General features: G+C 31.2%; 1 protein-coding gene and 2 long non-coding RNA genes across 5 annotated transcripts; 1 reads left to right on the forward strand and 2 right to left on the reverse strand.

The window, feature by feature from the left end:
- Nucleotides 1–2,207: 2,207 nt before the first annotated feature.
- LOC129918956 (uncharacterized) lies at nucleotides 2,208–9,892 on the reverse strand. Of its 3 annotated transcripts, none has more exons than XM_055999727.1 (3): nucleotides 9,784–9,892; nucleotides 3,911–4,100; nucleotides 2,208–3,850 (listed from the first exon to the last, which is right to left on the reverse strand). In XM_055999727.1, exons 2-3 carry the CDS (start codon nucleotides 3,978–3,980, stop codon nucleotides 2,367–2,369), a joined length of 1,554 nt encoding a protein of 517 aa, XP_055855702.1. In that variant the 5' UTR covers nucleotides 3,981–4,100; nucleotides 9,784–9,892; the 3' UTR covers nucleotides 2,208–2,366. The 3 variants fall into 3 exon arrangements, with proteins under 3 accessions (XP_055855702.1, XP_055855701.1, XP_055855700.1); XM_055999726.1 differs by lacking the exon at nucleotides 9,784–9,892 and adding an exon at nucleotides 9,458–9,721; XM_055999725.1 differs by lacking the exon at nucleotides 9,784–9,892 and adding an exon at nucleotides 7,082–7,615.
- On the forward strand, nucleotides 5,498–23,793 carry LOC129918958 (uncharacterized). Its single transcript, XR_008773029.1, has 3 exons — nucleotides 5,498–5,751; nucleotides 5,819–5,985; nucleotides 23,634–23,793. It is a non-coding gene; the product is annotated as an uncharacterized LOC129918958 (long non-coding RNA).
- Nucleotides 20,801–21,874, reverse strand: LOC129918957 (uncharacterized). Its single transcript, XR_008773028.1, has 2 exons — nucleotides 21,417–21,874; nucleotides 20,801–21,359 (listed from the first exon to the last, which is right to left on the reverse strand). It is a non-coding gene; the product is annotated as an uncharacterized LOC129918957 (long non-coding RNA).
- Nucleotides 23,794–24,187: the final 394 nt, after the last annotated feature.

Below are 24,187 nucleotides of genomic sequence, written 5' to 3' on the forward strand. Positions count from 1 at the left end.
ACTTCACTTTGCTTTAATAAAAAAAAATATTAAAAATGAACGATTACACCTACAATGATGTACCTACTTTTTTGTTTCTAAATAAAGCTATTTTAAGGAATTGTTTGTTTTTGAAAAACCTATTTTCAATCTCAAAATTTGCAAAAAAAAGTTAAACTACATTTATAATTTTTTTCAAAATTAAATTAGTATACTTAGATACTAGCTTTGTTTTTAAACTTATATGCTTTCATTAGTTTTTAGTCAAAAACAAAATACCAATACCATTTTATCGTATCCTCATTCAACTCTGAATGTTTAAAAATTAAGAGAAGAGTGGTTAATATTTTTAGGCCAGTCATTATGTCGGAAAAAACGGCTTAGAAATGCAAAATGACCGAGAAAGCTAAATTTTGGATATGTTGTAGGGGATGCTTAAAAAAGCTTATCTTAAAGTAATTTTTTCGATATTAATCACCCAAAAATAGATAATGTCAAAAAACAAATGGCATGTCCTAAATTTTTTACTTTTTTAATCAATATCTCAAAAACGGTTCATGTAGGCATGAATTGTAGAACTCTTTAAAAGCTACAAAAAAGCATTTTGTAAAATTTTTGTATCTCATCACATAGCCGAGTTATTGTCAAAAAAAACAATTTTATCCTTTTTTCAAAATGGCGGAAAAAGCTCATAGGAAATCTTGGTCGAAAACTTCAAGATAAGCTTTTTTAAGCATCTCCTATATTATATCCAAAATTAAGCTTTCTCGGCCATTTTGCATTTCCAAATGAATATAATGACTGGCCTATTTTGAATTAATTGAATTGAATTAATTTACCAAGAATAACCACGTAAAAACAAAAAAAAGGTTTCTAAGAAAAAAGTAGTTTTATTTTTTTGAACATTTTTTATTTTGGGTTCCACTCTCAGCTAAAATAAAAAGTTTTTTTTTAAGCTTAAATAAAAAGTTTTTTTTTAGGCTGGCTGTTGCGAGGAATTGTCAAAGCCTCCAAGAGTATCATTGTTTTGAGAAAGTGCATCTCTGATTCGGACCTGGCGGTAAATTGGAGACCTCTTTTATTCTTGCAAATTAATTGCACGCTTTGCATTTGCTCCTTAAAATTTTGAATTTCGATTTATCGGAATTTATGCCTTTTAATTTTAAACTTAATTTTAAACAGATTTCAAGAAGCTTTATTTTAGTATGCTTTTTGTATTTTAAGCTTACTACATTAAAGAATCAAAAGTGAAAAAGAAAAAAAAAATATTTAGAGGAATTATTTTTGACAGAAGGAGTTTTACTTTTTTTAATAAATGTTCAAGAACTGGTAATAAAGAAAGAAAGGAACACAACATTATGAGTATTTTTTAGAGGTAAGTTAATACTTATTTAGATAAAAATAGAGATAAATTTTATATTCAACACAAATAGATTGATGGGTTAGATGAGATTTTTGGTAATAGATACCTTGAAAGCTCGAACTCAAAATATGTAGTCGACTTTTGGTCTATATTAAGCTTAGTTTAGTTATATTTTTTAATCGATTTAAAACTAAGGAATTGAACGTTTAAGCCGCTACAAGAATACATCTTGCTAATTTGATAAAAGTTACTTTTCAGTGAATTTGAAAACTTTGAAAAAGTAAAAAATGCTTTTATAATTTTTTTTAACTTTGAATATCTTTCAAATTGTTAGATTAATGAAAAAAGTATGCTGTACCTTTTTTTGTCGAAAAATCTGTTTCGCCATGCCCCTTTTATTATTCTTCAAATTGTTACGAAATTAAGAAAAAAACGAGTTTTTAATGAGTTAGTTAAACGAAAAAAGTGTGAAAGTCCTTTCTTGTAGAGCGTTCAATTTCCTACAAAAATATGCAAGGAAATTTGCGACAAAGTCGGTTGATAAAAAAAATTATTTTTTGTTAATATGACATTGATGTAAAAATGTAAAACTGCAAAGCGGAGGATCTTCCCATTCTAATTAAGAGCTCATATTTGCTGAGTATGTTCTAAAGGTGTCTAGAAATCGGAGTATAAAATCAAAAAACATATTCCATTTTTTTGACCCACCCTAATATGTATCACGTATGTATAATTGCATATATTTACATATGTGTACTGCATACATAACAATAACAAAATACTTTTGAGGAGATATTTAATTTAAAGGATATCACCCTTTGAGGCTATCAAAACAATTTTTTATTATAGAACTTGAAAAGAAATCTTCACTAAAATGTTAACAAAATAAAATAAATACAAACAAAAACACGAGTTCTTAATATACAAAAGCTTATATAAAAATAAATAAATATTGCAAAACAATCTTAAAATAAAAACCCCACCAACATCAATTCGATCATATTATGAATGATGATAACTTAATTTACACCTTTGGTGGAGGTCTTAGAGCTACATTAGCTTCTGGATCCTTTGCTGAAGAGCTTCCCCGTGATCCTTTTTTTCCATGAGGATGGGGTCCACCACGCTTGCCTCGCTTTGTTGTATGGCGTCCTTGGTATTTGTGGCTTTGACCATGCTGGTGTTGGTAGCCATAGCCTTCGGGATTGTTATTGTACTTTGGCGAATAAGTATCATATTCCAACTGAGGTTTCTGGGGTGCTGAATATGGTCGATTATGGGAGCTTTCCCAGTTTGATGATTGTGCAACAAGAGAAGACGACGATGATGGTTCCTTCTTAAAAACAAACTGGTAGGGATTCATTATTGGATAGCCAGAGTCTTCGGAGTCCTCTTCGGGTTTTGCTTCAGTATAAAGCGCATATCCTTTATAATCTGGATGTTCCTTGGTCTTTTGTGGTCTATTGATTACAAGTTTTTCTGGTTTGTATGGCAAGGAGTTGATGTCTTGGTATATATCTGAATTGAAGAACAGTTTGGGTTTAGTTGCTACTCGTTCCTCTTGAACTACATGAGATAAATCAAATTCTTCCATATTCTTAAGAGCGGCTGAATGGTCAAAAGATTCTACTGGTATTTTAGTTGAATAAGGCCTCGAAGCTTGCATAGACTGTAAAGGAGCTCGTGCCTTGATTTTGTAGATGAATTCTACATTAGGAGCTAAGCTCTCTGAAAGTTCTTGTTGCAATGAGCTTGAATAAGTTTCCTCTTGGCTTGATGCACTTGGTTTTTGGGCTATTTTTGGACTTTGATTCCGAGTGGATGACGATGTGTATTGAAAACTCGTTTGTTTTGGCTTTGGAGTTGTTTGAATGCGTTGGCCACTTTCGGCTTGCTGAAATTTAGCATAGGTTGTCTTTGGTTCAGAAGGGGGAATAATTTTTCCATCGGCTTCCATTTCTTTCATATACTTGATGACAGATTTTTCTATTTGCTTCAGAATTTCTTCTTTGGGAATTTCACTGGAAGCTGCTGCCTTAATGCGATCATTGTCAGATGATGATTGCGGTCTCATGGATGGAGCTACATAAGCGGTTTCAGCATTATTATTTGGTTGGTATCGGTATTTGGTTTCAAACTTTGGTTCATACTGCTGTTCGGACACAGTTTCATAGGTTGAGTAATCATAAACGTCATATGATCGAGTGACTGGGTCTTTTTCATAAACAGGCGCCGATACTGGTATTGGTGCAGGTGTTTGTGTTTCTGGTTCGGGCGCTTCAAAGACATCATATTTATTCTGAGGTGGCATATTCTCTGCAGTAATTCTTATGGGTTCCTTGAGACGACTTCCGTACATTTGCATGGCCTTGGCAACATACTCTTCAGCGGTTTCGACGTCGTCCACTTGACGCTCTTCATTGCCAAAGCTGTATTGAGATACACCGGCCGGATTGGTAGGAAATTGACTCTCAGGACGGACCAAATTTAACTCGTATGGATAGTTTTCTTTAAAATAAAAAATAAATTTGTATCTGAGGGCAAGAATATTATGCAAGAAAATGTTACCTGTCTCTTGATCAGATGTGGCATAAGAGGATGGCATTGCATATCTAGAGGACTCAGTTCGACTAGCCATAGCAATTTGATCAGGTCCAGCAGCTTTTTCTGTCACTTCTTCGACTGCTGTTGCTTCAGTTCTAGCACCAGGACGACGTCTTCCCCGCGCATTGTTTGCTGTTACAAGCAATGGCAAAAGCTGTATGAAGATGAAAAAAGAAAGAATTCAAATTAATAATACAATAAAGTGAAATATAGTCCAAATATCCTTCGTCAAACTTTTGGAGACAAGTACCTAACTTATCTCTTGACACTCTGAAGATGAAAATGACTCAGTTTCAGAGTGAATGTTAAACGATTCACAATGTAAAGTGATTTACGCTCTCAACTGTGCTGGTTTGAAAGAATGGATGGGACCTACAATTTTCTGCCGAGTTCGATCAGCTAAGGTGAAAGCAGGGATGATAGATATTCGACACGACTACTGTTGAGAACTTCGATGTAGTCTTCGTCTTTAATCGCAAACCCCCCCCCCCCAAGCCTTCAAGATCATGTTTTTATTTAGCTGATTTCATCATAATGTACATGATTAACTGAAACTTGTTCGTAAATCTTAGAGATTTAGAGGCAGCACAGATGCTCGAGCCCCCTCCAAATTTTGAAACGGATGTTTGGGTTTGTTTGAGTAAGAGCCTAAGCTGACGATGAGGGTTGGGATAATTTTTGTTTTTCCGATTTCAGTCCAATTCAGAATTCCTTAGATCATTTTTTTAGTATTTTGACTTCCAATTACATCACCGCTAAATTATTGCAAAACTTCTTATGCAATCTAAATAAAAACGCCGTATTTGATCGTCTTAAGTATATTTACTTTTTTTTTTTTAATAATATTTTTCTCAAAGACATATCAAAATCTAAGTGGCCAACAGGTTTGGATTAAACATCAAAAAGAATTTCATTCAAAATTAGTTTTTGAGACTTTCACGTTCTGCATTTCACTTTTTGCGTATTCACTTGCCGAAAGTGGAATAGGTGTTCTGCATTTTTTCACTCATTTAGATTTTCGATCGAATTCAATTCACTATGTTATTGTTCGTGAATTTGGGGGCCTTTTTCTATGAATCTGCAATTGCAGTAATTTCACTTTAGAAACAAATTAAAAATGGAAGACCCTTCAGTTTTGACAGTTAGAAGTACAGTTTGAATTCGATCGAATTGCGGAACATGGGCGTATATATAACGAAAATATTGATGAGTATAGCTCAAAAACTCTTGACGTGATAGGAATAAATCTGTAAACAGTTTTTGATTCAGCACATGACAAAGTTCGAACGAAGGATGACTCAACTCCTTGCTGTTTGTGTAAAATGTTTGGGACACAAGAACTTTAAAAAAACACTAGGTACTCTGAATGTGAAAGGAGGAAACAGTAGTACGAATCTGTCGAGAGCAGTATAATGCTACTATACCACTTTCAGTACCGCAGCACAGCGTTTAACTCTCGATCAAAGAAAAATAAAAAGAAATGAACATTTTTTCGCACATTTACCCTCTAAAAAATGTTTGAAAAATTTTCCAGCCCCCTCCAAAATTTTTTCTGGATACGCCACTGCGTACAGGGTATAAATTAGCAAACAAAACAAAATATTCGTGTTTTACTCCTTGGTTTTGCTGGGAAAGCGAAGAAGATATCATTTCGTTTGCTAATAATATACAAGGGATTTGTACTTAAAATGCAGTATAGACATTAACTTGAAAAAGAAGCGGATTTAAAACAAAAGTTTTCGACAACAAACTGTTAAAAAAGTTGAAATATGAACTTTAATATTTACTGCAATTTACCCCACAAGGTACAAACATCATTCTTCAACTTTGTACTTAAGTAATTGCAGACTCTTTTTTAACATACTATTTCAGAGTCACATTAAACATTAAAGAAGGCTTATAACCCCTTTTCAATCGGACGTTTAAATGAAGAGATTAACACAGCTCCAAAAAACGATAACTTAAGAGGATAATTAATTAATAAATGTTAATAAATGATAATGGGGAATAATAAGAGTTTCTAAATAAAATCAAAGAAGGTAAGTATGATTTGCAATCAATATTTTTTTTTTTTTAATTTAGGTAAGAAACTTTTATATACTTTTATTGTGAAGCAGGTAATGATTTTTTGAAATAGTAATAAAAAATGTATTTCTGTTGATTTATCTACAAAGTACACAAAACGAACAATGGTTTCTATTAAAACATTGTAGACTGATATTAAATTTGAATTATAAATGTCTACAAATTTTTAAATCAGGTTGTGTTCATTTGTCTTAACTGAATTACAGCACTAAATAAATTGATTCTTATTTCGCTTATTTGTTGATATACAGCAGCATTTTTCTTAAGTTTATTCATGAAATAGAAAAATTAAATATTTTGTATTTGAAAATTATTATTTTGAATTATCATTCCTTTCAGTTATCTTTAAAAAACGTTTGCAATGATAAAGGAACACTCGATGTCTTCAATAGTAAATTTTTATCCTCGTACATAATACACAAATTACTGAAATGTTTAATTCTCTTTAAGAAACAATTTTTCAACATTTTTTTTTTCAAATTTGGTTAATCTATGTTCTTGTAGATGTAGTTGATTTTTCAAAAATTTAATTGAGCCTTTTATATTTCAAACAAAGAGGTTTTAAACGCCGATATGAATTAAAGTTTGATCAGCACAATTAAAAGAATTGCTCTCGTTTACAATCGGAAGATATGTCCTTTTTTAAAATATATCTTTAAAATTTTAACCACAGATCTTTTAAATCCGTCTTGAATAGTGTTCATACGAATATCACAATCATTTGTATCACTAAAAACTTTATAATCAAAAGTCTCTCATTTCTTGTAACACACTGCAAAAGTAAATGCACACTTTTATGCGCCCACACATTTCTTTTTAAATTCACTTTTTTTTTATAATCCTTGGGCTATGTGGTCAGCATTAATATTAATTCAAGCCAAAATGACTTTCACTCTCTCTGATGTGTGACGAGATCGTTGAGCTATCATCCACTTGCACTTGCACTTGTTAAACATTAAATTTCTTTATTCGTTTCTTTTTGTTTTTTTATATTTATTTATATTTTGTTTTAAAAATTTAAATTTAAAATTCACTTGATAGTAAACTTACAATTAATTGTAGAATAAGAAAATATTTGATTTTGACGATCATGGCTTAGCAGTATCCAAACATGAATTGTTATCGAATCGTGTCCATGATCAACCTTTTATAAGAAAGTACAAAAAACGACCACCAGGGTGAGAAAAATAGCGGATAAGACAACAGAAGAGCAGCATGCAATAATTGCATCTCCCTTCTTCCATGGGTATTAAACGAGTACGTGCAGTTATGGTTGTTGCATTGGTGCCAGCAAATGTAAAAGATAGAAAACCGATGACGATGATGAGATACAATGTCGAATGGGAAAATGAGATTTTCCACCTTGATTGTTGTTGTAGGTTTTTTTTGCTTTGTTATTTTTTTTTGTTTAGTGCGGATGATTCCGTTTTGAGCTGTCTTGACGTGTGTCCAGTTTTAAACGAAGATAGAAAGAGCTTATTTGCACCACAAATAGTAGCAGAAAAAAAGAAAATTTCCTCTTGAAAACAGATCGGCATAATAGTGAGTTTGAAGAAAAAAAAGTGTTTGGCAAGCTTCGCAGAGCTATCGTTTGGTTGGGCGGTTGGGGTAATGACTTGAGTGCGATACACGATCGATGCAATGATGTACCGGCTAGTACGTTAAGGAGGCAGTTGGAAGAAGGTATTATGGATGAGATAAGCTCTATTAAATAATACTCATAATTCATCTGGCAGCCATATCATAAATGGTGATAATATTTCAACTTGGCAAATGTGGGGAGTGGGTCACATTTGTCGAGTTCTTTTGGGGAGTAAGTAAAAAGTTTAAGACCTTTGATACTCGAAGAGATTTGAATTTAACTATCAAAACTAGTTAGTGTTGACTAGGTGTTTTTATCTGTTCGCAAAACAGTGTTTTGCTTTTGAATAATGTTTTGGTTGAAACTGTTCTAAAAGATGTTTATTGAGTCTGTATGAAGATGCGTTGCGATGTTGATAGGTATGAGACCTACATGAAATACTATACATTATAGAACTGTATATGTATAAAACCAATTTGATGCCGAGGACTTTTTTGTAGAACATTTAAGCCGTTACAATAATCCATCTTACTAATTTAATAATAATGACTTTTCAGTGAAGTAGAAAATTTTGAAAAGTAAAAAAAGTTTTTATATTTTTGTTTAACTTTGACCTCGAATATCTTTCAAATGGTGAGATTAATAAAAAAAAATTAATAAGACCTTTTTTGTGGAGCAATCTGCTTCCCACAAGAATATGTCATGCGCGTTTGATTATTATAATTTTTCAATTTGTTAAAAAATTAAGAACAAAAAACGAATTTTTAAAGATTTTCTCGATTTTTGGACCTCAAAAATCTACTAAACGGTTAGATAATAATTCAAAAAAGTGTATTTAACCTTTTTTGTAGAGCGTTCAATTTTCTACAAGAATATGAAAAAAATTGGCTAAAAATTCAATTAATAAAAAATATTTGGTGAGTATATTCTACAGGTGTCTAGTAATCGAGTTTTCGAGGTACTAAATCAAAAAAACGAATTTCGATGTTTTTGACCCACCCTAAGGGATACCTAGGTGTACTTTTTCATCATAGTGATATTGTTTTTATCTTTGAAAAGAAGTCAAGTCAAGCATGTTGTTGCGAACACAATCATTTATTTATTTGTTTATTTATTTATATTATATATTTGACAACTATGTTTGATGTAAAAAATGTGCTAATTTAATAAAAAAAATCCAAGATATAGCATAAAAAGGGTATAAAAGTGTTTTTCACTACTTTGGTACGTTTTGGTCTTTGTTTTAAATTCTTTAAATTTTGTTTTTCATTGAACATTCTAAACAAATCCAAGAGCGAACATCTTTTTGAATCAATTTAGCTAAATTTCTAGCTTATATTCAGTTTTTTAAAAGAAAATTCTATAACCGCTTATTCTGTCCGCCAGTTGGAAGTTGGAAGATTTTTCGTATTTCTCATACTAATATGCTTCAGTGTCCCAAATTTCATGACTTTTCGTCAAGAAATGGCCGTGTAAATGATTTTTGACGCCATAAAGCACCACTGTGCGACGAGGAGAATGATACATAGTCGAATCCCTTTTGACCAACAGATTTTCAAATCTTTAACGAGTTCATAGCATGTGTCATGTGTCATCTTCATTTTTACTTTAAATTTAGTAAAACTAATAATTTACCAAATAGTCTAAACCATTAAAAAAATTCGTAAAAATAGGAATTTTGCCATATTTCAACAAATTTCAAAACGCATGTGCGACCGGAACTCCTTACCCAATTTGAACAATTTTTTTTTCTGCTAAATATTTAGCTAATATAAAGGTATTCCAAAGCTATTTTATTAAAAAAAAAAGATGTTAGGGTGTTTAAATTTTTTTTGTAAAAATACCATTTTTTTCAAGCTTTAGAGCCGATGCGCGGATTGAAGATATTAACCGATATTGATTATTTTTTAACCCCTTCTTAGTCTTGACCATTCACGACTTTTCCGCGATATTACGATTTGAAATTCGAAAAAAACCCAAAAATGACCCACCTCAGTATACATTAGCAAACAAAAAAAATCGATAGAAGGGTTTTGCTGCATGGTATTATAGGTAGATATGGGCTGTATAAAAGCGAGGAATATCATTTCGTTGGCTAAGAATATACAAGAGATTTTTACTTAAAAAGCAGGATATAAAATAATAAAATCTTGACATTAATTTGATATACATAATATATCGTAGTTCGGGGGAACGTGAAGTCAAGTGACGATTATTCAAAATTTAAAATTTCTCACTCAACCCGTTATTCTCAACGCTTCCAATGTATTACTCACGAAAATTAAAAAGTATACTTCCGAAAAACTACTGCCCGGTCGTGTCGGAAGAACTTTGCATATGCTCATAAATTACCTTATGCTAAATAATGATTGAATGAATTGTTAAGTTTTTTATGCGAGAACCACACATAGGTTTTGCTCATTTAAACCGGAAGAATAAGGAAATATACTCGTAAATTTTTAATAAAACTCTGTCACTTTGTTCTACTTTATTTGCAGTGCAAAATCCAACCGTTTTCAACAAGAATCTCAATCCATTTATTTCCTTATATAATATCAAGCTGAATAGTTCAGAAGAAAAAGATTGAAATCTTTCATCATAGAAAAACCTTTAGCAAAGGACAAAAATGATTGCGAAGTATCGGTTCCTTCAGTCTACCGCTCACGTATTTTTTTCTCTAATTTTTATTAAAATATATCTTGTTTAACGAAATATAGCTAATTGCATTTATGATAAGGCCCAGCAGCTCTGAGGTATGGCATTATTTTTTCTATTTCAAATCTAGACAAGCAAAATAGTAACTCTTCCTGACACACAAAGTACGCCTTTCAAATTATACACATAAGTAATCCAATAAAAGAATTTCGTTTCCAATTTAACTTGGGTTTTCCTTATTGTAATAATGCGATACAAAAAATTGGGTTACATAACTCTAAAATGAACCTAAGGCGTATAGGGAATTTCCTATAATTTATTCATACGATTTTCATTTACAATGTTGTGCCATTAGTAACACTTGTAGTAGCAAAGGAGGAAGAAGATTCAAAATAGCTTCCTGCATTTCATCGGACATTAACTGACATTTAGTTGATGTGGACTGAAAATGACTAAATGAAGTATAGAATAGACATTAAAAAAAAAACTTGGATGAAATAATGATCTTCACATGTATTTTCTCGTTATGGCGAACAATTTTTTTTGCTTTGAACTTGATCACAATTGAGTTTTTTTGTAAATAATAATCGATCAACTAAGTAAAAACTAGATACTCCTGGAAAAAATAATAAATGATAATTTATAGCATAGCATTTTTTTTTCTTAGTAAATCAATTGCTGCCAAACAATTTTCTCCTAATTTGGAGTGTAGATTGTGGTTGTGAGCCGCTACGGTTCTGTGATTTAACAATCAACACATAGCCACGAAAGTATTTTTCACTTTTGTTTTGTTTTTTAAATTTTCCATGTGAATTTACTTCTATTAATTTCCCTAAACGAAAGAAAGTGATTATGGTATTTTGTTTTGATCGTAATTTGCCTGTTTTTTCATTCTCTGGTTTTAAAAGTGTTAATTAGGTTCATTAAACAAAATTAAAGAAGAATACCAAAATGATTAACTAAGGCTTTGCACACTAAACAAAGACATTTTCATACATTGTATATTTATAAAATTTTCTTATAAGTAATGCACTTATGGAAAATAATGAAATCAATCTCAGGACCCAAAACTAAGGAATTGGACAGAGGAGTTGATCATACAAACTGTTAAACATTTTGGTAGGAATTTATAAATTTTTTAATGAATCAGAATATGTTGCTTTTACGGTTTTATAGACCTGTTGAAGCGATTGGGAAAACTAAAACATTGGTAACACTGACTTACAGCCAAAATGGGCACTTAATACCACTTTGATTTCAGGGACTCGGGATATTTCTTAAAGAAAATAAAAATTATTTGTTAAAAATAAAAACAAACAATGGATAGGTACATATGTTTTCGAGATATGATTATTCAAAGGTTTTTTCGTTGTTTTTCCAAGCATACTTATGTACGTAGTATTCGTGCTAAATCTTAAGTAATAAATGACCAATCTGAATGAAAAAACCATCACCTGAGTGCTGAATAAATAAGCAAGAAACATGTTTATACATACCTACATTTACATAATGCTTAATTTTTATTATTAATATCTTAATTTTTATTTTGAAATTTACAAGTTTTACTTTTTCCGCGTGTCTCGACTCTCGACTTGCTTTTAGCCAGCATAAAATATGGCCGCAGCTCGCTTCCGACATTGTTTGGCATTGCCAGATGCCCATTATTTACCATCTATCGAAAGGGGTCGATAGATGGCGTACTATAAAGGTAGAGATATGGAAATTATAATAAACACTAGAATAATTTTTCTGGGTCACCTTAGGTATTTAAGGCCAATGATCAAAACATTAAAAAAAAAAAAAACGATTTTTTAAAGGAAAATTTTGTAAAAAAAATTCTTACCGAAAGAAAAATTCAAAAACTTTCGAAATCTCCATGTTTTAAATTTTTTTTGTGTAGCAGACTTCTTGATAAAGATAACAAGATATTTTTCTTCAAAATCAATTAAAGGTTTTAAAGATAGGACCCTTTTTTGAAACGATAAAAATGTTTGCCTGTTTGCAAGTTGAATTTGAAAATTTTTAAAAAGTAGTTTTTTGTAGGTAGGTAGTTAAAATTCCTATGGTCACGGGTTCTTTAAAGTTTTTTTTTTTTCAAAATTAAAATATTGTAAAAAACTTAAGAAAAATTATTTAAAAAAAGAAAAAAAATTTTTTTTAATTTTTACTTATTAGTTTATTTTTATGAATCCTGAACTTTCCATAATAGCCTACATCGCAAGCAAAAATTATGAAAAAATATCGTATTCAATCTTAATTTTTTTTTGTTATGGTCTTATAATATCAATTTGTAACAGAAATCAAAATGCTACATCCTGTTCCAGGTTTCCCATTTCACCTTCTATGAAATTTTTGAATTTTAATTTTTAGAAATTATTCAAAACAAAAGACTTTGACAACGTAGAAAACTCATCAAAACTATATACTGTCACAATCCGCTCCTTTTTTTCCAGCTGTTCGACAAGCCCACAATAAAATTATCCTCACATTCAACTCACATAGTTCCAATCATTAAAACATTTTATAAAAATCGACAGCGGCGCTCATATCAATATCAAAAGCAATCAGTTGCAAGTATTTTCAATTAATTTTTGGCTCATTTCATACACAAAAATAAAATTATTCAAATTGAACTCAACGGCATAATTCAGATCCCGTTAAATTGTTTAAATTATATTTATTGCCAACAATTAACCAACACCCAAACATGAATCTCGATCGATCGTAAACTTTCCGATCAATGCAGGCGCGCGAACAATTGATCGATACCTTGTCAGCCGTGCAATTATTTGTTTGAAGACCAATGCCAGCCTATTGTCATGGTAAAATGCAGATGTACTTAATGAACTGACAATTGCCAATATTGTTTTTCAATACGAATGGGACACCTTTAATCGTTTGATTGGATTGGAAATGTGATATGAGTTGAGTATGATATATCAACGGTTCATTTATGAGTTGCCATTGCCACAATTAAGTTTCTGACAATTAAACGTTAAAGAGACTTTTGAGAAGAATACCTTATCTTTTGTGTGTAAGAGGCCATTCATCATCAACCAAGTGTGCTGCACGTTAATTGCCACCTTTGCTGGGACTTAAATAAATACATATCTCATGAAGCATGTTTGTTGTTCAGATGGAACAGCACCTACCCGTCCATACATCTCCGAGATACAGTAGGTGCTTTTGATTTTTCTTGTACCAAAATTGAATTTAATAACAATTTCAGTTTTACTCTTTAAAATTCGTAAGTTAATTCGGTTTCATAAAGTCGAGCTTTTGTTGTAATATTCTCCGTGTTAGGCCATTTCTCAATCATAATGAAACTGATTCTTCAGTTAACTGGAATTTAATGTATTTGGAGATTATTATAACTTAATAATTGAATTTATTACTTGAAAATCCCTAAAGGAGCAAGGCTTAGTGGCTTACACGTCTCAACCATTCTTATGTGCTTTTAATTAATTTGTAAGAATGGGAGACACTTACAATTTACCTCCGGCTTCACTTAATACTTAAATAATGCTGTAAGAATTCAGTACCTACTGAAAAAATGGTTCTAAGTAAAGCAATATTTTCTTCATGAACCAAAAGTTGTTAGTAAATAATATTTTATTCATAAAATAATCTCAACATTTTTCATTTTCTCTGAAAACCTATCAATTGTAAATGTTTTTTTATGGTATAAAATTGAATTTCTAAGAAAATTGAATTCTGGTTAAACTAAAATGAAAACGAGTTAATGTTGGGCCTGCGGCATTTGTTTAAAAAACCAAACAGAAGAAGAAGTATAAACTCTGGTTGGCATAATACACTTTCCGCGAGCGAATTACTTTCATTTTCCATGCGAGTGCTTTGTTGTATTTTTTTTTGTAAACCCAGCTCTTGAAGTCTTGAAGTCGGTAGCAAGTTGCAGAGTCTTTGGGCTAATAATGGTGGTAATGGCAATGGTTATAAGTAAAATACTTTAAGGTTATTGATCTGGATATGTTCGTACTCTGTGTTGAGTATAGTTGGAAAATAATAATAAAAAAAAGTTTAGTTATATATTATGACTACAACAGCTGTGATCCTGTCTTGCGGTATTTCAAGAATCGAGTTTGAGTCGCATGCCATCCACTGTGAAAACAATTGATAGACCAGTTTAATTGTTGCATTGTTGGAGACTTGCATTATAGTTACAAGAGGAAAAGATTAACAAGAAACCTAGAAAAATGTTAATTTCCCAAGTTACATACATATAAGGTTTTGAATATTATTGTCTGTACCCATAATACGAAGTAAACGGTGTTTTTGTTTGATTTAGTTAATTATAAGTCGTATTTGGTATTACTTTTTTTGTTGATTTTGTGAAGTACCTACCATATATAGACATAAACCAAATGGTTCCACATCAGATTTTCCGGGCGCGGTGGAGCTAAACTATGTCTGCAAATCATTCTGCAGTCTATATGAAGGGGCTGTTTTCATCGTCAATTACAATTCTACTTTTAGTTCAACTTCCATTTGGATAGCAGAGTTAATTTTACCATACAAAATGCAGGAAAAATTTAAGAGAACAATTACACTTTTTACAATCAGAAGACAAAAATGCTATCTTTTTTAATAAAACTATGTCAAAGCAAAAAAAAAAGTAAGCAAAAAATAGATACGCAATAACTATTAAAATCCGCTGGAAAAATAAAATCGGAAAACCGATGGATAAACAGGAAAATGTTTTGAGTGAATTAAAGTACAAGATAAAAGTTGCTCCTAGACCTCTGCGAAAGTTTTTTTGATACCACACCAAAGAAAAAAGGATGTTGTTTCAGAGTGTAGGTACAGCTGAAAAAGGCATATTAATACATCCTTTTGGTTCTGGAAGATACCTTAGTATCCGTGTGTTTTTTATTAATTTAAATGAATTCACATTTTTATAAATTTTTTGAGAAATTTTTTTTTTTTTTTTGTAATTTAAAAGAAAGATTTTAAGTGAAAAGGAAAATTTGTCAAAAGAAAGGTTAGCTTAATATAACACTGGTTTACAAGGGTTTTGTTGCCGAAACAAAAATATACTTTTCTGAAGGTTTTTGGTGTGCTGAACTCGAATCCGAAGTCACAAACAACTAATCAGCTCCCGTTTTTGAGATATTACCGTTAGAAAATGCAAAAATACGTTTTTTTGAACTATTCGGACCTTCTTCTTTTGTATAAAGAAAATTGTTTGAGCATATTTAGTAACGGTTTCTATAAGAACTGTTTTCCATCTTTCGACACCTGTTTAAATCTTTTCAATATCTTTTATATTGCCCGAGATATCTCAAACTGATGTAAGTGGGTATGGCTTCATATATCATATAGAAGTTAATGACGTTATAAAATTTATAAAAATACCAAACAACTTAGGATATCTCGGGCAGTAAAAAAGATAACGGAAAGATTTAAACAGATTTAGAAAGGTGGTAAATAGTACTTATGAAAACCGTTACTAAATATGCTCAAATTTTCCTTATATAAAAGAAAAAGGTCCGAAGTACTGCATTTTCTAACGGTAATATTTCAAAAACGGGAGCTGATTAATTTTTTTTTACTTCAGATTCGAGTTCAGCACACCGAAAACCTTCAGAAAAGTATATTTTGTTTCAGCAACAAAAAAGAAGTTTAATTTTGTTAACCAGTGTAATTGAATCATCAGGCGTAAGAATAGAATAAGTCCAGTTTTTGTCCGAAAATGGCATCTTTAGACATATTCTAAGTCGAAAAAAAAACAAAACAAATATTTTGACTGTCGAAGTTATAGAGGTGAAAAATCCCATAAGTTTGAAGAAAAGAATAAATTCAGTTTTTTGCGTTGTCCCACCAATTTCCCAAAGTGGACTTATTCTGTTCTAATAACTGATGATTCAACTACTCAAGTCACACTGGTGTATAAATTGGTGTAAATTCATTAATTTTGGTGTAAAATTGAGGAAATTGAAAAAATATGGTGTATTTCTCAAAATTAGTGGTATAAAAATTATACCACTGTCTTTTCTGTAAAAAATTTCAACATTTTTTTAAGATTCCGTGCAAAAAATACACCGATATTCAGTTGTTTTTATAATATGCCATTAATGGTGCATAAAATTATTCGATTCTGAAATCAACCAAAACGGTATATTTTGTACACTCTCTTTAGTGTAGGAAGCACACCCTGTGGACATACAATTCACCAGAGTGCATAAGTGGGAGACGCCATATTTTTCAATGGCCGCCATTTAAAAAAAGAAGACAGCGATTAATAATTTTACTATAATAGTATATTTATCGACTTATTATCCCGCATTCTTAGTTTTTTCGATTCAGTAAATTACACTGGTTAACAAAATTAAACTTTTTTTTTCTTGCCGAACAAAAAATATACTTTTCTGAAGGTTTTCGGTGTGCTGAGCTCGAATCCGAAGTCAAAAAAAATTAATCAGATCGTTTTTGAAATATTACCGTTAGAAAATGCAGTACCTACTTCGAACCTTATTCTTTTATATAAGGAAAATTGTTTGAGCATATTTAGTAACGGTTTTTATAAGAACTATCTTCCACCTTTTTAAATCTGTTTAAATCTTTCCGATATCTTTTTAACTGCCCGAGATATCCTCAGTTCTTTGGTATTTTTATAAATTGTATAACGTCATTGTCTCTTTTATGATATATGAAGCCAAACCCACTTACTTCATTTTAAGATATCTCGGACAATACAAAAGATATTGCAAAGATTTAAACAGGTATCGAAAGATGGAAAACAGTTCTTAAAGAAACCGTTACTAAATATGCTCAAACAATTTTCCTTATACAAAAGAATAAGGTCCGAAGAACTCAAAAAAACGTTTTTTTTTCTAACGGTAATATCTAAAAAACGGGAGCTGATTAGTTGTTTTTGACTTCAGATTCACCGAAAACCTTCAGAAAAGTATATTTTTGTTTCGGCAACAAAACCCTTGTAAACCAGTGTTATATTATAAAATAACTCTTCTTAAAAAAATGTAAAACAACACAAAAATTATAATTTTTGAAAAAACCGATTTTTAAAATCGAAAAAATAAATCATTAATTCACTGACATTTTTGAGGAGGTCGATTTTTAGAGGGGGTAGTATCTAAAATTAGTAGACAGAATGTGTTTCGTTTTTAAATTAGGGAAACAAATTCATATTTAACCATTAGTTTCTTATGGCAAAATTATGAAAGTGAATGAAAATTCATTTTCATTTATTTCATAAGAAATGGTGTGAATTAGAATTCATCAAACTGTTTGAGGTGAAAAAAAAACTTTGGTTCCAATTTTAAATCAGAATAATTTAAATGGTGTATTTTATCCATAGATTAATTGTGTATTTTTCAATTTCAAAGGTATAATTTTCACCAAAAAACCAAATCATTTAATATACCACTACCAAAATCGGTATATTTTTTTAACCACCGGAGTTTATTATGTACGAGAAAATGGTGTATTTTTTATATTCAACATGGATATCACGGAAGTGCAAAAAATACACCAAATATTTTAGTGTATTTTAGACTTTTGTGCGACTTGAGTAAAGATACAAACTTGTAAATTAAATTATTAAACAAAAAATAAAATCGATTTTTGAAATCAAACAAAGACTAGCGGTTGGTCTTCAATAGAGTTTTTTGGTACCACCGCTCCATGCTTTTGTTTTAAGAAAAAGATATAAACTAAGATCGTCAGGCTTACATTTGCTAAGAATTGTTTTACCACCGGGATAGTCCTTGCTGTACCTTTAAACATTTCCATTAAAATTGCCAATAAAAAAATAAAGTTATATCCTAAGATATAACTTTTAATGTTTTCGCGGTTGTTAACACATGACATTATTAGGGTTTTCGGATTATCCGCGTTATATATATATATAAATATAAAGTGAGTTCACTACTGTACTCACCCTGAACGTTTTGCTTCCAATTGCAATGAGCGTGGTCAACGGGGAACTACCAGCGAGATGTTATAAGCGATTTTGGCTACGCAAGTTGTAGCGGGGCGTAGGAGGTTCCGTGTTTTGTTGTAGGCTTGCAAGTTGGGAGCAAACCGTACTCACTGTATCCTTGTTGGTGTGAAGCGGCAATTGTATAGAACGTGACGAGTTTATTAAAGGGACCCACGTACGAGATAGCTGAAAACTGTCATCCCGATTGACGAAAATGGCTTCCACGATCTTTGCTTTTTATTATATCCATTCGCTTCTAGGACTTCGTCCAACAACAAAAGTTCCGTGTTGAGATGATCGCTGTCACAAATTCTATGAGCACGTTGAAAAAGTGTGGAAACGACGGATCTCAAATTTGCTGGATGGTGGTGGGAGTCAGCATGAAGATATCGGTTAGTGTGGATGTTTTTTCGGTAAACCGTGTCTCCTAAGGAGCCATTTTGGTTGCGCATCACTTTTACGTCCAAAAATGCAATGGAACCTTCTTTCTCTTTTTCCATTGTAAATTTTATGTTTGGACGTAGTGCGTTGAGGTGTTCTAAAAAATTGAAAATTGCGGAATTTTTGAGAATGCAGAAAGTGTCATCCACATATCTCAGCCAGACTCTTGGTTTTTCTTTCGAACTGTTCAGAGCTTTTTTCTCAAAATTCTCCATCCAAATATCTGCAATCAATGGAGCTAAGGGCAAACCCATAGCGAGGCCATCTTTTTGCAAATAAAATTGTCCGTTGAAGCAGAAATAGCCCGAAGAGAGACAGAAATCCAAAAGAGGCAAATAGTTCTCATTGATGCCGGCGGTTGAGATAAGCTCACGGATGATGACAAGAACTTCCTGCACTGGCACATTCGTAAAAAGTGACTCAACGTCAAAACTCACCATCATTTCTTCATTTTCTAATCGCAAACCACTTAAAATTGACACAAAATGTGCGGAATCCTTTATGTGATGTTCAGACGAGCCAACCAAAAACGTCAACTAAATGCTTTGATGACAAGGTGAAAAATTTTAAACACCTGTGGTATTAAATAAATCTATAGAAACCTAGGTGGCCAGTTTACTTAAAAATATTCCCCTTAGACGAGAATATTTTAAAGTAAGTTAGCCACCTAGGTTTCTATAGATTTATTTTATACCACAGGGGGCCATTCTGGTTCTGTGAACACGTGAATCGAAAAAAAAACTTTCATTTTCGCTTTCACACATTCTTTTCACTTTTTCGATTAATTTGAAATGAAAAAGCGATTCTCGTCCTGCGAATGAAAACATCGTGTTGAACTCAAAAACTTTCACATTGGTGAATATTTTGAACTGTTTCAAATGTCAAAACGAAAAATAATATTTTTAAATTCTTGTTTCAATTTGGTTGTTATTTCTTAGCATTTATTAAAATGCCTTCAATTTATGTTAGACTTCTAATTCAAACAAATCGGAGGAATACGCAAAGGTTCGATACATAAATATGTACGCTATATTACCATACAAATAGATTTATTCTCTTTTAGAAATAACATGAGAATAATCAGAAGAAATTTAAGAGACAACGAAAATCCTTTCGAGATGATAACGGAGGAGCATTTCATACAGCTATACTGCTTTCCAAAACATTTATGCAGAGTTCTAATAGATGAAATAATCCCATTTCTTGAATCATCATCAAGGATACATGCACTTCCAGCGCACACTTAAGTGCTATGTGCATTGCGTGTTTTTGCTCAAGGATCCTTCCAGCGAGCTGTTGGTCAGGATTACTTATCTTCATTATCTCAAACATCAGTTTCTCGATGCATTACAGAGGTTGCAATTAAATTGCATTGCAAACCGACACGTAAAATTCCCAAGAGCTGCGCAATTTTTGGAGATAAAAAGGAAGTTTTTTGACATAGCAGGTTTCCCGGGTGTTATAGGGTTAATCGACGGTACACACATCAAAATTGCAGCACCAAGAAAAGAAATAGAACACGTTTATTACTGCAGAAAAGGTGGACATTCGAAAAATGTCCAAATCATATGTGGTGCAGATCATTTGATTTTTAGTGCTAATGCTCGATTTGGTGGATCTTCTCACGATTCCTATATTTGGAGATGTTCAAAAACAAAAACCACCTTGGAAAGGTTATTTTCTTCAGGTGAACTTTTATTTGCTAGGGGACAGTGGGTATCCTTTGCAGCCGTGGTTGATGACACCGATCCTTGAATGTAATTCAAATGGTAAAGAGGCGTTCAACAAGGCACACAAAATAACAAGGAGTATTGTCGAAAGGTGTATAGGTATTTTAAAAAGCAGATTCCGTTGCTTGGCAGCGGGAAGGGTGTTATATTACGCTCCTGGGAAAGCAGGCGTCATTATTAACGCATGTATTGTTTTACATGATATGTTAATAAAAGCAAGAATTCCCCTGAATGAAGACCTTATAATTGGAGCTGAATCTCAAGATGAAAGGGAAATAGCTATAAGGGGAAATTTTAATGAGAGCAATGTTTTAGCCGAAGCACGAAATATTCGACAGCAAATTGTACGAAATAATTTCCCTAGGTACAAATAAAAAAAAAAATTAAATTAAAATATCAAATTCAAACAAAAAATTTATCTTTTATTGCATTTAACAAATTAGGAGGTTTTCTAAGGCTATAACATTCCTTTCCTCTAGTTTCAACCGTTTTTCTTTTATCTCTAAATTTTTTTCTTCAAGTTCTATGAGTTTATCATTTGATAAAGGTAACGATTCTCGCTTTCGCTTTTGCCTGTTTGTTACCGCAGTTGCTGATGGCCTTGAAGTTACCGTTTCCGAAACCCCTGCAGTTGCCTGCTCTTCTTGATGGAGGCCGGTAGAAGTCGATGGTCCTACATTTTCATTTTGTTCTTATCAAGTAAATTTTGCAATGTAGACCTTACTTATTATTTGAAAACAAAATTCATATATTAACATTTTAAAAGTTTTTGAACTGAACAATGTAATGTTCTTACGAAGTCCTCTGTTTCAATGACTATTTCTAAAACAGGTTCATCCCCTTCAACATTTTTGTCTGTAATTATTCCAAGTCACTGAGCTCTTTGATTTTGGTGATTCCGTTGATCCCACTGCGGTTTTGGGATTCTTTGTTATCTGCATATTTTTCTTGCTGTTTCTTCTACACAAAAAATGTAAAATTCATTTGAATGACCACAAAACTAGCTCAGTTACTTACTTTAAGTCGCCCCAAGTCTTCCTCCACTGTTCATAGGTTGTGTTAGCTCCTCCCAAAGCATTGAGATCATTTGCCAATGATTTCCAGGTATTGTCCCTTTGACGACCTCCATCTACCGAAACAAATCTACGAAAATCATTAAAACGCGATATCATTTTTTAAAATAGTTTTCTTACTTGTCGTGTGCAATTTCCACATTTTGTTCCAAAAAACTTATTAAAAAATCTTTTTGAGCTTGCGTGACGCTCTTTCCTTTATTTTTTTTCAAAAAATTATCCATTTAAAATGTTTAAAAGTTTCGATTTCGAACATTCACAATCGAATTATTTAGTGAAAGAAAAATATTCATATGAATATTTTTGATGTTTGTTTTCATTTTTTCACAGAACGAGAATCAAATTTATAAATGAACAAGTGAAAAGCTTTTCGTTTCACTTATTCATAGAACCAGAATTGGCCCCCAGGTGTTTAAATTTTTTCATAAAATACTTTTTTACATTTTGCATCGAAAAACAAATTTCACATTTTTTTAAGGAAAATGTGCAATAGCTATGAAATTTTTAAAGTGTTTATGTACTCATCCAATTATTGTAGAAAATTATGTATAAAAAAAGAAATAAATAAAATTAATTTATTCGTGGTTGTAGTGAACGAAAACATAAGATGATTAAATTTAAAATACACTGAACGAAAAAAAAAACATAATTTTATGAACTGGTTGCGATAGAACTTTTTTCTATCTGTTTTTACAACAGTCATAATCATAAGTGTAGCTATCAGCCGATGAAGGGTTGCCCATTGTCTATCGGACACCCTGTATTATATTCGGACCCATTCTAAACAAAAATTACCAAGGAAATGGTTTCGGGAGAATGGTTCCAATCGGAAAAATGGTGAAAATTTCCATTTTTTTTTTGCTTTCTCCATATTCTTAATCATTGAAGAACGAAATTCAAGCTTAAAAAAATAATGAAATTTCAAGAACTTTTTAGTTGGGAGTTTTTTTCAGAATAGGCCTGATTATGCCGATTACAACTCAACTTCAACTTTTTGAATCGTTTTATCTAAGAAGCGGTGGGTCTTAAGAAAAAAAGTTTATTCAAAATTTGCAAACATCATTTTGAATTGTAAAATGTGAAAAAGAAATATAAAACAAATTAAAAAAAAAAAAATTATTATTTTAATTTAGGTAACTTTTTTTTTTTAATTTTTTTTCTGATTTTTTTTGTTGATTTTTTTTTCTCGAAACTAAACAAACTCTTAAACTAACAATAGATGTTTAAGATAAAGATACTTTGAACTGCAAGAGCAAGTACGTGCGACCCAGTCGTGCACTTTATTTAATAAGATGTAATATCATAGGTTTCAACTTTTACTCCTTATTATTTGTACATATGTTTCCCTATTTCATTACCTTCGTTCGAAATTAAGTAATAATCATTTATTTAAAAAAAAATTTAAAATTAAAAAGCCATTAAAATGAGTGTTGTTTCTGATGACTCCAAATACGTCTGTTCTTCTATCTTCATTGATTCGACTACAATTTACAGAAACTTTTACCAAATGTCACACATTTATCAGACATGTTTCAAATGAATACTTGTTTTTTTGAATAAGTATTTTCTGTATTCAACAAAATACGTTAACGCAAAAACCGTAACCGATATAAAGATTTAAAATCGAACCTCAGAGTTTCAAACTCTGAAGAACTTTAAAGCCCCTAAAAACAATTTAACATCAATTTGAAAAAGCTTTATAAACTAGTATAGCATACCTTAAGGAGAAATTAATTTTAGTATTCAAAATTCTTCTTCTCTTTAATTTTCAAATTTTGAAAATAAAATCCAAATACTATGAATTTAATGCTGTTAAAACATTTAGAGCCGTTTGCTGAATCGAAACCTAAGCATTAATGTTCAACATAAATCCTTATGTGACAGTTTGCGCAGATGAAAAAGTATAGAATAAGAGTTTATGTTGAACTTAAATTTTATTTAAGTTTCGTTTCAACTAACGGCCCTTACATATTTAATATTCCTTTACCTTCACTAGTATACTCATGACTAAGTTTTTTTTTCTGAGGTTGATCATATGTAAATGTGGAACAAAAATGATGTTATATCTTTTCTTCAAAACTTAAGAAATAAAAAATGTACACTACGGTGTATACGTACTTTCTTGAATATATTATTTTTTATTTTTAAATTCCCATTTCAGGTGCAGATATGTACATTATACCTTATAATAAGCCCAGTGATGTGCCAAGAATTTCAACATGATACTAGCCTACAGTGGTGCGTTTTATGAATTTCTCGGTCAAAAAATATTATATTGAAAATTATTATAAGATTTTAATTAAAATATTTTTTTTATAAAATGATCGTTTCAATATGAGAGCCAGGCTAACAATTAAAATTTTTTGGTCTCTCAAATGGCCCCCTACATTTTTTTAATAATTGCTCGCTAAACATTGCTACAAATGTCTTCTTCTTGTCCCATTGTGTATAATTGATATAAGTATAATTATGTAATAATGATAATAATAATTGATTAATTAGTAATAATGGTATAATTATGTAATAATGATAATAATAATTGATTAATTAATAATAATGATTATAAAAATCACAGCATGGATAGACTGTGAATTTTATAAGACTTTATTTACTATACAGGGTACGATAGTAAGGTTACTGATGAGCCTAGTGTTATACATATACATGGGCGAAACACATTGGAGTTGTTGTCATTTAAAATTCTAAAATTGAGTT

This window comes from Episyrphus balteatus, chromosome 4, assembly GCF_945859705.1.
Source record: "Episyrphus balteatus chromosome 4, idEpiBalt1.1, whole genome shotgun sequence".
Taxonomy (NCBI): domain Eukaryota; kingdom Metazoa; phylum Arthropoda; class Insecta; order Diptera; family Syrphidae; genus Episyrphus; species Episyrphus balteatus.